At 40.8% G+C, this 14,309-nt stretch overlaps 1 protein-coding gene across 1 annotated transcript in view; it reads left to right on the top strand.

Annotated features, from left to right (window-relative positions):
• TAF3 (TATA-box binding protein associated factor 3) overlaps window positions 1-14,309 on the top strand; it is a 112,036-nt gene that overhangs the window by 91,992 nt on the left and 5,735 nt on the right. The window contains exon 4 of the mRNA XM_009290408.1: window positions 13,534-13,789. Coding sequence (XP_009288683.1) covers window positions 13,534-13,789 — 256 coding nt within the window. The remainder of the gene's footprint in view (window positions 1-13,533; window positions 13,790-14,309) is intronic.

Below are 14,309 nucleotides of genomic sequence, written 5' to 3'. Positions count from 1 at the left end.
GAAGGACATCGAGGTGCTGGAGTGTGTCCAGAGCAGGGCAACGAGGCTGGTGAGGGGTCTGGAGAACAAGTCTTATGAGGAGCGGCTGAGGGAACTGGGGTTGTTTAGCCTGGAGAAGAGGAGGCTGAGGGGAGACCTCATCGCTCTCTACAACTGCCTGAAAGGAGGTTGTAGCGAGGTGGGTGTTGGTCTCTTCTCCCAAGTAACTAGCGATAGGACGAGAGGAAATGGCCTCAAGTTGCGCCAGGGGAGGTTTAGATTGGATATCGGGAAAAATTTCTTTACTGAAAGAGTGGTTAAACATTGGAACAGGCTGCCCAGGGAAGTGGTGGAGTCCCCATCCCTGGAGGTATTTAAAAGACGAGTAGATGAGGCACTTAGGGACATGGTTTAGTGGGCATGGTGGTGTTGGGTTGACAGTTGGACTCGATGATCTTAGAGGTCTTTTCCAACCTTAATGATTCTATGATTCTATAAGTAGCTCGTAACAGGCAGAAACAAAAGCTTTTGTGACATGTTATGTTAAGAGAAAGTTAAACTTTCGTTTCATCTGTGTTGGTAATGAAGTTCTGAATATCTGGTAATTATCATATGGAAACATTGTGTTTCAGTTAGCAAGTCTCTGGAGTTTACTAGCGTGGGATTGTTTGAGAATACCATGAATCACCATGGAAAGGTATGAGAAAAGTTTTTGGGGATTCATAGAATTTGATGAGTAAAAACTAGATGGACTAATGAGTTATTTCAATTTCCTCTGTTAGAGAGAAGAGCTGTTTGGAGGCTTTTGGAGGTACTTAAGTACCTGTTCAACTGGAGGTTGAATTGTTTTGGGGCAACTCCATATAAAACATTGTCTTTAATGGAAGTACTTACAGATCTTGGTGAGGCCACGAAGTCATTCAGGTGTCTGAAGAAAAAGCGTCAGATCGATGGTGCTTGACATGGAGATTCCCATCACACCATAAACCCAGCACGACGACAGTAACACAAGTTTACTCAAATAATGCAGCAGGGGTGAGGAAAATGCCTTTGCAGCGTAGCAAACAGTTTCTTCTCTATCATTTTGCTTCTTGGCTCCTCTGCTTGGACCAACATACAAAGCGGTGATGGTAGTGGCAGAGAAGTCTCCTTCTTTCTTGTTTCTGTGAATACGAGTACGTATTTCTCCTAGATTCAAAGTGATCTCTGCATTCGAGCTTGTCTGGTGTGCAAATATTCTTACCACACCCATCAGTTCAAAAGAGAAGGCTATTAATAACATTAGGTTAATAGCCATGAAAATAATATACTGTTGCTGAAGGATGAAGAAACCAATATTGGAATATAGGTTTTTTTGCAAGTGTCTTAACTGCACAGTAAAACAAGAAGAAAGTAGATTATAATCAAAGCATTTCCATCTTAGTTGTAAACAATTACAGCAATACTTGCATGGATGCCACATTAGAAGAAATTTACTGGATTCCATTCTAATGCAATTAGAGCTAATTTTGTTCCTTAAATGAATAAAAGGTCAGCTAGTAAATCTAGTTTATCTCAAGTCCAGGCTTCAATAAATTGTTTTATTTAATTTGTTGTAAAAGATCTTATCCTTAATGGGCCTAGCTCTTATTAGTTTGCTTGGGTTCTAAAATATTTATGACCACTTTTTTAGATATGATTTGAATGATATGTTGGAAGGGTTTTTCACTGGGTTTTTTTTCCACTCCAGTGTTATCAAGGTAGATTGCTAACTGAGTTAGTATAGGAAGGAACTAGAGATGCTATCTTTTTAAAAACAAAACAAAACAAAAAACCACAGCTAGTATAGACTTTTACATTTTAAATCAGCTGCAAATGATGAGCAGAATTTAATACTTCTATTCAATTGCATCATGGTTTCTTTTTGTCTACTTATTTTTCCTAAGCACAATCATTTTTCATACACATAAGTTTTTAAAAAGCGAATCTATTGATGAGGTGTTGAGATTCCAGCTACTACCACAGTGGACATAAACTTCAGCAAAAGTATGTGCTGTAATTTTTGAGACGTCAGATAAATTTATTCTGCATTTAAATACAGTTTTTAAGAAAAAACTTGTGGCTTCTGACCCTAATGCCAGACCACAAAGCAGAGTACCGCTCACTGGTGCTGTTTCAGTGCTTCTGTGACGGAGAAGCAGGATATATATTTTTTTGTGAAATCGGGTCTCCAAATTTACCTTAAAATATTGGGCTTTTGCTCCAGACTTGCGCTGCATTCTATCATAGCTCTGCCATCAGCAGGGAACCTGGAAACCAGACAAGAGAAGGGGAAAGACAAGTATTTTAACAGTGTTTAACTTGTAAACCTAACCTGCCACTCTAATGAAGTTGCCCCTTTTCTTACATATTTTTAAAGTGAGTAGATACGTGACTTTCTCCAAAAACAAATCACACACATGCTCAGATATGTATGCACATGTGTCTATAAAAAAAATGTATATTAAATAACCTGTGGATTGTAAAATAAAATCCTAAAAGGATTAAGGGATAGAAAAATTTTTTGTTATCCAGATATTTAATTGACTCCACTAAAGCTTTTTATCACTTGGTAGGATATTATCAGTCCAAGGCCTAACTTACGTTCGTTTGGAGGCTCGCTCGGCTGCATGATATCCCCATGACAAAAGCCACCAGCATCTTTTGTATGAATCTCAAAGCCAAGTGGCATATATATAGACCAGATTATTTTGTGACCAGTAGATGTGACCTCTCTGTGTAACATTGGTGACCCAGAAGCATACTTTGGGACTAAGAGGACAGGGGAACCTGTCCTGTTGCTCTCTGTTTTATTACACCGAGTTTCTGTGATCGTCCATCTAAGAACTTCTATCACAATAAGGTGCTCATAGCACGTATTTTATAAGTTGGCAAAATAGCATGTGTCTGAAAAAGTGGAAGCCTGAAAGGACATGTAGCTTGAGAAAATCTCCACATTGAAGCTATAACCCTACCTGAAACACAGCTGGACTGTTGGAGGAGTTTATTTTTCATAAATTTACATGGTTTGGGTCATCACTGCTGCTTGCTCAAGATTTCGTTATTTTAAGTGCAACCACAGTTGGGCAACAGAATTGCAGTAAAACAGTTCTTTAGTCATACTTTTTGAAATTCTGGAAAACTATTATCTCACCTGCAGCATGCAGAGTATCACCAAGTTTATTATAAGGTAATGTTCTCCAAAAACAGATGCCTAAATGATGGATCTTCTATCTGCAAGAAGCTTAATTTACGCAAGAGTTGAGCTGCAAACTCTCCAGAGATTGAATTTTCTTGGTAAAACTACACACACACATACACAGTCAGACTTTAAAAAGGTAATGGCACCGAGCGAGGAGAGAAGAAGAAGATACTAGCAAATCCATTGATAACACTTTTTATTGACCTGGTTGAAGACAAGCAATTAGGCAAGGATTGTGTTGGTGTTCCCCTAAGCTCACTGGGGATCTGTAGCTGCTGCTGTAACATGATTATGTATTTTTTGAAAACTGCTCAAACTCCCTGGGAGTTGTGAAAAAAAAGCTAGGTATCTAAGACAGGACTCTGCTATTAGCTTCAATTAAACTAGAATTCTGCCCTATGTAGTTTCCAAGAATGCATCTTATTTTTACAGTATCACCTTTGGTGGATATTCAAGGAGCTTTAGTTTTTAATAGGGTGGTTCTCGTATAGATAAATCAGACCGTGTGAAGAAACTTTTGAACTTTGGGTGCTATTTAGTGGAGAGCTACTCAGACTTTGATAATTTAGATTACTGTCTTCATAGTGTTTGCCCACAATAGCTGAATAATGGGGTTCATTAACCTCCCTGTGTAGGCATATCCAAATTGTTTGCCTCTAGCCTTGGCTCCCTACGTGTGGCTGGGGAGGAAAGGATTGGCTTTTTATTGACTTGTCAAGCCGTAGGTTTGCATTACCGGCCAAGTAGCTCATGACCCATTCCATTTATTTCACCGTTTTGTGGTGGGGAAACAGGTAAAGGAATCCTGCTGGAAGCCCCTCCTTCCGCACGTTTTTATGAATAAGAGCAGTGTTTGGAGCAGTTAAGGCACCGTGACCAAATCCTCCGAAAGACGTAATGCAAGCAGCATGGGGCTATTGTGGGGCACAGCTGTGGGCGGTGTTGGTTACCCTGCGAGACATTGCTTATTCAACAGAAAGCTCTGGAGGAGAACTTATTGTGGAATTAAATAGGAGGGAAAAAGTGATACTTTAGGGAGAAAAATGTAGAAGGGTAAATCACTGTTTGGGAAAATTAAACAATAGAGTCCGGGCAGCGAAAGTCTGTGTTTATTGCAGGACTAATGGGTATCCCAATTATCTTACAGTGTAGCACTTAGCAGAGAAAGACCATGTTAGCCATCCGTTAACACAATTAACGCGCTGGGTGTCAATCCAGCTTTTGCTGTAAGACGGAAAGGAGCGTGTAATGATGAAATCATTTTTGATATGATCAATAGACCACCTAAGTGAGGAGGCAGAGTAATGAAAAATGATCTTGCTCCTCTCCAAGGCTGCAGAGGTGTGCTTAAGGAATTCCAGTGATCTTTACAGCTTTCATAAATCTTTGTGTGTGTTTGTGTGTGTATATACATACCCGCATGTTTCTGTTCTGTAGTCTTTTAAATTGTAAGAGCTGGAGGACTGATTTTCAATGCTTTTTTAAATGCTGAATGTACTTTAATGAAGATATTGTCTCAGGTATGATTCATATCCCTTTCCCGATTGTTCTTTTTTTAGTGTAACATATTGGCCCTGATCCTGCAGTAAAATCCCCATGTGTGGTCTTGTATCCATCCAAAAGTCTTGTTCACTTCAGTGAAGGTTCCCCAGCCTCTCCTTTGCTGCAGGATTGCAGCTTTTACATGAAAAAACCGAAACAACTGAAGAATACCATATCCCTTTTACCAAAAGAAGTAAATGATCATTTTTGTTTATATTTCTAGAGGTGATTTAAGAGTTTTTTCTTCCTTGAGTGTGAGTTATTTCCAACTTCCTCAGCTTTTTTCTTATTTTTTTTTTAATTACTGAAGCCACCCGAACTAATTATTCATCCTGTTTATGGCAGGTGGTAGGCTGTGGCAAATTATTTTCATTTTGCTGCTGGCCACATTGAGTGATGACTCCAAAAGTGAATCCATAAAAAGGCTTGAGTCATTAGAAAGCAAAACAACTTACTGTGAGATTCTTTGATTTTGCTGCTTATTGCTCAAGAGTAAAAAAATTGTATACTGTATACCGCAATTAAAAAAAAAAAAAAACTTCAGGCAGGTTTAGACACATAAGCGAATTGCTTGTGTAAATGGGCATGAGCAGCTGCCCTTGTAAAGCACAACAGAAACCAATCAAATATGTGTGAAAGATTAGAAAGGCAGATGGGTATTTGTTTAAAAAATAGACTTTGCCTCCATAGAAGATGACTGCAAGAGAAAGGTACTGATTTGTTCTTGTCTTTGACAGAGGTGCTTCTTTTTATTCACTCTTTTATTGAAGCTTTTAAACAAAAGTGAGTAAACTATATAGACCCAAGGATTCACGTAATAGTTCCTGGAAGCTGGAGGTAGACAAGAGGGCCGTAGACAAGTAGCCATCCGTAGACACAATGGAAAAAGATGGTCCTACCTGAATTCAGTAAAGTTGTCCTGTGAGCAATTTATCTGTAGCTGTACAGAGCCTCCAAGTTCAGGACTGGCCGGTTTGCTTGGTTCTTACAAAAACATGTCTCAGTAACAAGCTGGAAATTACAATTTTAGAGGTTTCTAAACCCATGCTGGCATAATTTTCTGTTAGTTAATAAAATTCATATTCTACACGAGTTCCCATTAAAGAGGGTAGATGTAGGACTGGTTTATGCACAGGCTTCTAGATCGTGCATCCCGTAACATTTCCCAAAACAAATGACAATAAAGGGCAGTTTGCAAGGAACACGTAAGAGAAAGTTTGCAAAGAGCTCATTGGCATAAACATGTTTTACCAGCTTCTGGTTTTGCTGTTGAGAGCTCAGCAGAAGGGGATAACGCCAGGTGGTTTTCACATCGAAGCTCTGAGCAGCTTGTTATTGATGATAAGAGAGAAAAGAAGATGAAAGATACCAAGACGCCACGCTACCAGCTCAGTTTTGTTTTGTCAGACTGGCGATGAACCATCCAGACATGTAAGTCAGGATGGTGAGAAAGAATGGGAGGGAGATTTGAGAGTCATCGGCAGAAAGGTGTTTGTGGTTGTTGGGAGAAATACTCTGGTGTAGCAGATACAGAGTGTGGAGGCCAAGGGCAGAACTCTGTTTCACTTAAAGCAATGGAAAAATAAATAGTAAAAAACCTGTAATTCGGTTTCAAGAGTGCAAATGTCCATAAACCAAAGGACTTAGCTAGAAATGTCAGCTGGACTGCAGACCTAAGGAATTCAAAAGTGTTGTTTTCTGCCTGTGGGAAGGGGGCACTTGTAGCAAAATGACTACAGAGTGAATTGTGTGAATAACTCCTTCCAAAAGAACGTTGGGAATAAGCATCGTACCTCTAGGAGAAAAGGACTGTTAGCAAGGAAGTTACGTCTTCAAGGCAAAAGACTGTGGAGGTGAAGTCGGGCTTGGCAGAAGTCAAACTGAATTGAATGTTGTGAAGGATATTGAGCAAATAGGAAAAGAAGGGAAGAAGGAGGGCCATGGAAACAAAGACAGGGAGAAGACTAAGGATAATGTAGGAATGAGCCAAGAACAGAAAGAGTACTTTCCTTCTGATCCTATGTTCATTCTCTCCTTTACTGAGGGCTAGGACAAGATGGATAACAGCAGTAGGTTGACGGCACTGGAAATTACCATAATGAATCGGGAAGCAAAATATAGGGACCTTTATGCACTGAAATCAATGAATGGGATAATCTTTCTCCCAAGTTCTAGAAGAACTGGGCTGTGAATTTTGCAGACTCAGTGACAAGTAATTTTTAATACATTTCTTTTTATTTTAAAATGCAATGTTTGTTAAATCTATTTTTAATAAATAATAGAAAAGACAGAAGTGCTGAAGAAGGGAAGAAAGGAAAAGTAATCTAGACACCCGGTGACAGCAGTACACGTAATTATAAAACAAATTTTGGAGGAAGGGCTGATTAAAGGCTTGGGAGTAGTGGAATAAAACACAAAACGGAAGTGAGCCATACCAACAGGCTTGATACCAATCTTTGATAAAGCTACTGATTTTCAAGGTTAGCCTAGTCCAGTTGGCAGTCCCTGCGAGAGATGTGGCTGGCAGCAGCTGATTTTTGCCATGCATCTCAGGTATCTGTTTCCACCACCAATGCTGAGAGCAGCTGCCTCCACCTCCCACCACTGAGTGATTTCTGCTGGACTGGGGAAGCCGTCGCTGGGTGCAGGATCAAATCGCTTCCCCTCCAAGAGAAAGTCTCAGCTGCGGTGGAGAAGAGGTGGGACACTCACATATGCATAGCTGGAATAAAGTTGATGTCTGTCCTACCTTGGGAGAAGGGATGCTGTCTTCTGGATGAATAAAAGATGGCAAATCTCAGCTGGATTTCAAGAAAATGTTTAATAATGTCACACAGAACATTCATAGTGAAGCTGGCAAAGACGGGATTAGCAGAGGAACTGCTCAGTAGTAAGGAACTAGCTCAAAGGAAGACAGCAACTGAGAGCTGTAAGAGAGCTTATCTAACCAGAGAGGAGGTTAATAGTGAACATGCTCAAGGATGTATTTCGGGACTGGTTTGATTTAATAATTTCATTTAAAATTTTGTCACAGAAGGAGGTAGAACACTGATGGTTTTTGTTGGCAGTAAGGTTGAAGGACCATGTCAGTACAAACGAGGATCTGATGATTGTCTGGAAAGAACTAGATCACCTTGATTAGGAGGGAAAAATGGTATTTAATTCAGTAAATGAAAAATTGCAGTTAAGGGTTTGCGTTTGAAGTGTACCAATACAAACTTCAGCCAGCAGTAAAGAGCTGATCAGTAGGTGTATTGCTACGGTAGGTGCATTAAGTGGGTGAGGGATCATTAGTTGATCACAGAATGACAGAGTTGCCAACATGATAGGATGCATTGCAAGAGGTAATTTTAGCAGAGATAGTGGAAGTGTCCGGGCCATCGTATGAGAACCTGTTGATACTTCATCTGAAACGTTATATTCATTTCTTGAAGGCAACTTGTATTCAGGAAGGCTGAATTGGGAAGGGCAGGTGCAGAGGAGGGCCCGGAGCACTGTTAGGGGGAGCATAGGGGTGTCTGTGTTATGATAGGAGAGGAGAGCAACTTTGTGTGTTTAGTCTAGGGTGTGAAGAGGGGATGTGATTGCTGGCTACAAATACATCAGGCAAGTAAACATTTTGGAGGGAGAAAGCTATTTAAGCTAAAGAACAATGTTGGCACAAAAACAAATGGGAATTATTTGGCTATGAATGTAGGCTGGAAATTAGAAGAGGTTGCTATGCCACCAGAGCAGTGAGATCCTGGAACAGGGTAATGGTGGGGACAAAAAGATTAACCGGTTTTAAGATGAAGCTCAATAAACTTGTGAATGGGATTAGGTGACACAATGCCTGCGAAATCACTAGACTCATTTGCCCAGGAAGGGATGTTTGCAGGGTTTTGCCGTACTGATGAAATGGTGAATGGGCTGTTGAGCTCCATGTGCACCGTTGATGGTCAACACGCTTACATGGAAGTTGTGCCATTTGTATGAGACCAGGCAGTGTCCACAAAAATGGGTGATACCTTGGAATAAGTGTTCAAAGTTCATTTTCCTTGATAGAGAAGAATATCACATTGCAGGCAATTTATCACATGAAAATATTTATATTTTTTTAATTTCAAGTTCATGTACCGAAGTCTTTTCACTTGCAAAATTGCTGGGGGCTCTGCTGGAGGGTTGATAAATTTTGGCACTCTGCAAATGCACAAGTTGGTCATAGCGTGTATTTGTGGAGCTTATATTTGCCAATACGACTTGTTTGCCCAGAATAAAATATTCAGCAGGCCATAAGAGATAAAAACTAAATTTCCCTTTCTAAAAGTAATATGGGAATTAGCCTACATTACAGAGCTTAAATTACACTGAGTCTCCTCCAGGGTTGGAATAAAATTTTCAAAATCACCTCTAATCTGTGAAGAATCTAAACCATATGGAAATCTTCCTAATTCCCCTGGGTGTTTTTGTCATTCTTACCCATAGGTCTTAGAGTACTTCATTTTTTTCTGGTGCAACAATCTCAGTTCCAGGTGTGAGATTTTTCAGTAATAAAATAGTTACACCACTTAACTTTCTAGCATCAAGGAACTTATATCAACAAGGGAGTATCAATACTAATAGATAATAATATCACTTGTAATAATCCAAGTGAGTTGTACTAGTTTTAATTATGTCGGTGCAGCTGATGGTGTCATTTTCCTATGTACAAAGACTCCTTAAGCTCCTGCTCCTTGCTTAAAAATGGGTCATGGGTTCAGAAAAGAATTAGGACTTTTCAAATGTTGTTTTTCCTTGGGGCAGAGAAACAGCTTCTTTGGAGCTCTGCCTCTGAGAAACAAAGATTGCTGTGATTTTTTACTAGACTTTCCGAAGTACTGATACAGCGGTTTTTTGGAGCTCATCACCCGTAGCAATCATTCAGCCCTGTGGCTCATATCCTATTTTTGAAAAGCCATTTCCTTTCGGTGCACGTCTTTTCCCTGTGTTTATGTCAAGCAGTCAATGGGGCTCTCAGCCGTAAGGATCAGAATGAAATCAAATAAATTACTTCCAAAGATAGGAAACCATTTCACACCTTGGAGCCTCATTATGCTCCAGATGTAGCGTGTTACAGCTCATGCCAGTTAGAGCCGATTATAAAACAACTGACCTGTCGCGACACTTAAAATCTTGGTAGAATTTGCACTTTGCCTGCAAGCCGACAATTCGTTTTCATCCTGTTTGGATCTGTAGCTGTGTACGAGGTGATTGCCCCAGAGTAATGGCGACAATGGGTTTTCATTCACTCTACCATTATGAAGAGGTGTATCGATACATGCGTTCAGTTATAAATGTGCCAAGGCTCTGTAAGAAATACAGTTCCTGTTAGTGTTTAAAAAGAACTCCGAAGTGAATTTAGGTTGGACACAACCAGATACACAATGTTTACATTAATTCTGTGTTTTTTAAAGGGAGTGGTAACCTTTAGTTGTGATTTATGGAGGTTCTTATTACCACATCTATTCCAAGGGTTTTCTCACACCCCTTCATTCTGGAGGAACTATTTTGATACAAAAACAACTTTAATTGACTTTTTATCTTTCAGTGTAGAACGTGTTTGTGATATATTGTCAGGCAAGCAGCCTGCAGAGAAGTGGAATTCTTGTCTCGGGCCTCTGAGTGTGTTGATGGTGGTTGATGTTCGTTTGTATTTGATTACCTCAAAAAATATTAATCCAGCCTGGTTTAGAGTTTTTGAATTGGGGCGGGGAAGGAGGTGAAAATTTGTCTTATTTAGTATTGTACTTGCAGACTTTTAATATACAAGTGCTGATTTTGGAAGCGTATGAAAAACACATTTGGGAAAGAAGATAACAATATACGTATGGTGATGTCCAAATGTAGAGTTCAAATCCTAGCAGGGACCTAGGTACCAGGAGGATTGAAGCTTTGCTATAGTGAGTACCACCTCCTTGCAGTGTGCTTTGTGCCTCACTTTTCCTGTCTATAAAATAAAGCTCATAAATCTTGCCATCATTTACATAGTGTTTTGATATCAGGTTTCTCTCCAAGTCTGAAGTAACATTAATTATTAGTCGTGGGACTGCTATTTCCCTTTGATTTCTCCCCACCTCCATATTGCCATGAATGCAGCCCCTTCTTCAGGACGGAGGACAGGCTAAACCACCCTCACTGAGATTACTCCATCACCTCTAATGGTGTAGCACAAAGCCATTCATTTCTCCACTCTGGAGTCTAACGTCTCTGAACTTCATTAGCCCAAGGGAGTGGTAGGCCCAAGTGTGCTCCGAAATGCCGATCTCCTGTTTTGATAACTGAGCTCTAAAATCAAGATAAACAAGCTGCCCTATATACTGAACATGTCCTAATTGCACACTTCAAGCAAACCAGACAATCAACAAGTGTGTGTCGCCCACTAATGAATATTTGTAGTTTTGGAAGATTTCATATGTGATGTTCCTTGTAGCTTCTGCAGTTATTAGCAGACTGGCTTCGAAGACCCCGTTCAGGAGGAGAACCTGGCTTTATCTAGACCAAGAAACTATGTAATTTAATTTCATACGTTAGCTGGGCATGGTCACTCTTATTCAAATTATATTAGCTAATACTTCTTTGAAACTGTTTACACTGTGTGCAAAGTTGTGTTTAAAATCCTATTAGCTAATACATTTCCTAGTCTAGACTCAGGGAGGGTTGACTCCCTGAAGAGCTCATAGCAGGACTTTGTTTACTTGGAGGGGGTAGAAGAGGGAGGTGGGGAATGAAGGGATAATGGTGTTTGAAACTGTCCAAATGACTTTTGCTGTGCCAAATATTTTGCTGTCTGTCCCTCTCCTCCCTTTTATTATTACTAAGATTTTTTTTATTGAGAGGTGGCTCTCAAATCATGAGGGTAACTTTGGAAACCATGGGAGTATTGCCACCAACCAAGGTCTTGGGCGTTCAGCGTTGGGAGCCAGGGCTCTCTGCGGGAGCAGTGGAAGGACGAAGGCACAGAATAAGCATCTGAGTCGGGGTGGCCAGTCTGGCAGGAGCCCCAGGGAGCCACGCGCTAAGACTTTCATTGAACCAGAAATTCAAGAGCCAAAGAGAAAACTTTCGTGGTGGGAGATAACAGTGGCTTCTCAGATGTACCCCACTAACAGGAGAAAGAGGCTGGATTTGATGTGTAGATTGCTCCCAGGATGGCCTGATAATAGGACTTCCTTCCTTCTGCAAGTCACAGACAATTTAAGTTATGAGTCCTGCACTTTGACTCACAGTCTAGCACCTTACTGACACATATAGAGAGCCTGAGCTCCCAGATTAGGTACCTGAAGCAATCACGAGGACGTCAAGTGGTGTGAATGCCTTCAGTGTTGCTGATGGAAAATCATCTAACGCCTTTTAGATTCTGCTCCACTCTAAGTTTCTAAACTTCCTTGGTTTTGGTTTTCTTCCCCTAGTCACTCATAGTAGGTCTCAGAAGGGAGGTGCGATGCTACAGTTGGCAGGTTAGGCAGGAATACCAAACCCATTGCTCTGTTTCCTTTTACTAAGTCTGTTTTTACTATAACTTGCCATAGTTCTGATTTAGTAGTGCAAGTGGCATATCTTGGGAGAAAAACACTATTATCTCAGCCAGGCATTAAATACTGTATAATTCCAAGCCTTTCTCAAATGATGGCTTGGATTATTGACTTGAAATGCAGACAATGTCTCTGATCGTAGTGATACTGCCTTTTGAGTATCATAAGAGAGTTGCAGTAAACTCTAAAGTTTAATGTAAAATTCCCATTGACGGTGGAGCTGGACTTTCCTGGTTCTCAGGAGTTGTTGGAATTTGATTTTTGTCATGGTTTTCCTACTGATGTCTCCGTTTTTCGCTTTCTTAAGATACCCTCCTCTCTGGAATGTCTAACCTTTCTTTAAATCGCCTTCTTCCTACAGTCCCATCACAAATCAATTGCACTCCCACAGTTACCATTCAAATATAAATAAGTTAGTTAAATGATGTACCAAAATGTGGTAAAACAAATAGACCTATCCTGTGTTTTGTTTGAGGGGTTTTTTGTTTTGTTTTCTAAAACATCCTTTCCGTTCTCTTTATGTTTCTAATCTAGAGCCTTATAGTAAGGGCTTTTTCTGCCTTGTCCGTAAAAATTGCATGCACATCAGTAGCGTTGAGTATCAACATTCATTAATAAACGTTGGGTCCTCTATGCATCCCCCTTCCTGGGCAAGATTATTCTATACTGTGTATTTACTAGAGCTACATCCTGTCTACTTCAGCTACTCAAGTAAGTAGCAATATTTTAACTGCTGAGTATCTAGTGTGCGTCATTTATTTGTCCTGACTAGATCCACTGCTGATTTTATAAACATTTGGGGAAAGAAATACCAAACTAGCAAATATTTGGAGAACCCCCAAAGATCTTAAGAGGATGATATCGTCTCTCAGTTTGAAGATTAAAATCAGTGCTGTTCACAGCTGATTAACTTTCCTTTCTAATATTTCCCACAAATTGAGCTAACGTAATAAAATTTAACGAAACAAGGTTTAGTAAAGCCACAGAGAATATTTATATGACAGCGAGCTATAGAGTGGCTCAGGCTGTCCTGACGTTCACTTTGTAATGGCTCTGTGCTTTATCCTGTTCAATGGATGGGTGTAGCAATGACAACAGTCCTTGTGTTGGGTTGAAACAACCTCTTTGATGACTCAAAAGTGATATGAATTAGGTGCACTATATTTTCTTTACATCTAGTTGGTGATCGATCGTTGCTTTCTTTCCCATCAACTCTAACGATTCTCATTTTTGGTCCTACAGAGTCATCAGCAAAGTGGTGCCAGCTCCAGAGGCCAAACCTTCTACTCCTGTGAGCCGGCCCAAAACACCTCCACCCGTGCCGTCACCAGTACCAGCTCCCGTTCATGTCACCCCTCCTCCAGCTCCTCCTCCTCCTCCTCCACAGGCTACTGTCTCGCCGGTCCTGATCCCACCTCCCTCTCCAGCTGTCTCAGCAGCAGGAGGCTCCAAAGCTCCGGTTAGGAGCGTTGTGACCGAGACCGTCAGTACTTACGTGGTAGGTAACGCATACTGCCATGCTTTGTTCCAGTGCCAGTGACATTCATCTCTTGAATTGTTGAGCTCCTGGGTGACTCATCATCTCAAACTGATGGTACCTGGGCTTGTCATGTTGCTCTCTATCAAGCTGCTCTTTATCTGGCCCTTGCTTCCATGCACGTGTTTTGAGGGGTTAATAATTAAAACACTACTACTTTGTCATGGTTTAACCCCAGCTGGCAACTAAGCACCACACAGCCACTCCCTCACTCCCCCCACAGTGGGATGGGGGAGAGAATCAGAAGAGTAAAAGTGAGAAAACCTGTGGGCTGAGATAAAGACAGTTTAACAGGTAAAGCAAAAGCCGCGCACGCAAGCAAAGCAAAACAAGGAATTCATTCACTGCTTCCCATGGGCAGGCAGGTGTTCAGCCATCTCCAGGACAGCAGGGCTCCATCACATGTAACAGTGACTTGGGAAGACAAACGCCATCACTCCAAACATCCCCCCCTGCCTTCTTCTTCCCCCAGCTTTATATG

Source organism: Aptenodytes forsteri, unplaced genomic scaffold (assembly GCF_000699145.1).
Source record: "Aptenodytes forsteri isolate BGI_AS27 unplaced genomic scaffold, ASM69914v1 Scaffold173, whole genome shotgun sequence".
In the NCBI taxonomy this organism is placed as follows: domain Eukaryota; kingdom Metazoa; phylum Chordata; class Aves; order Sphenisciformes; family Spheniscidae; genus Aptenodytes; species Aptenodytes forsteri.
Note: the sequence above shows the minus strand (reverse complement) of the source record. Positions and strands in the feature narration are given on the sequence as shown.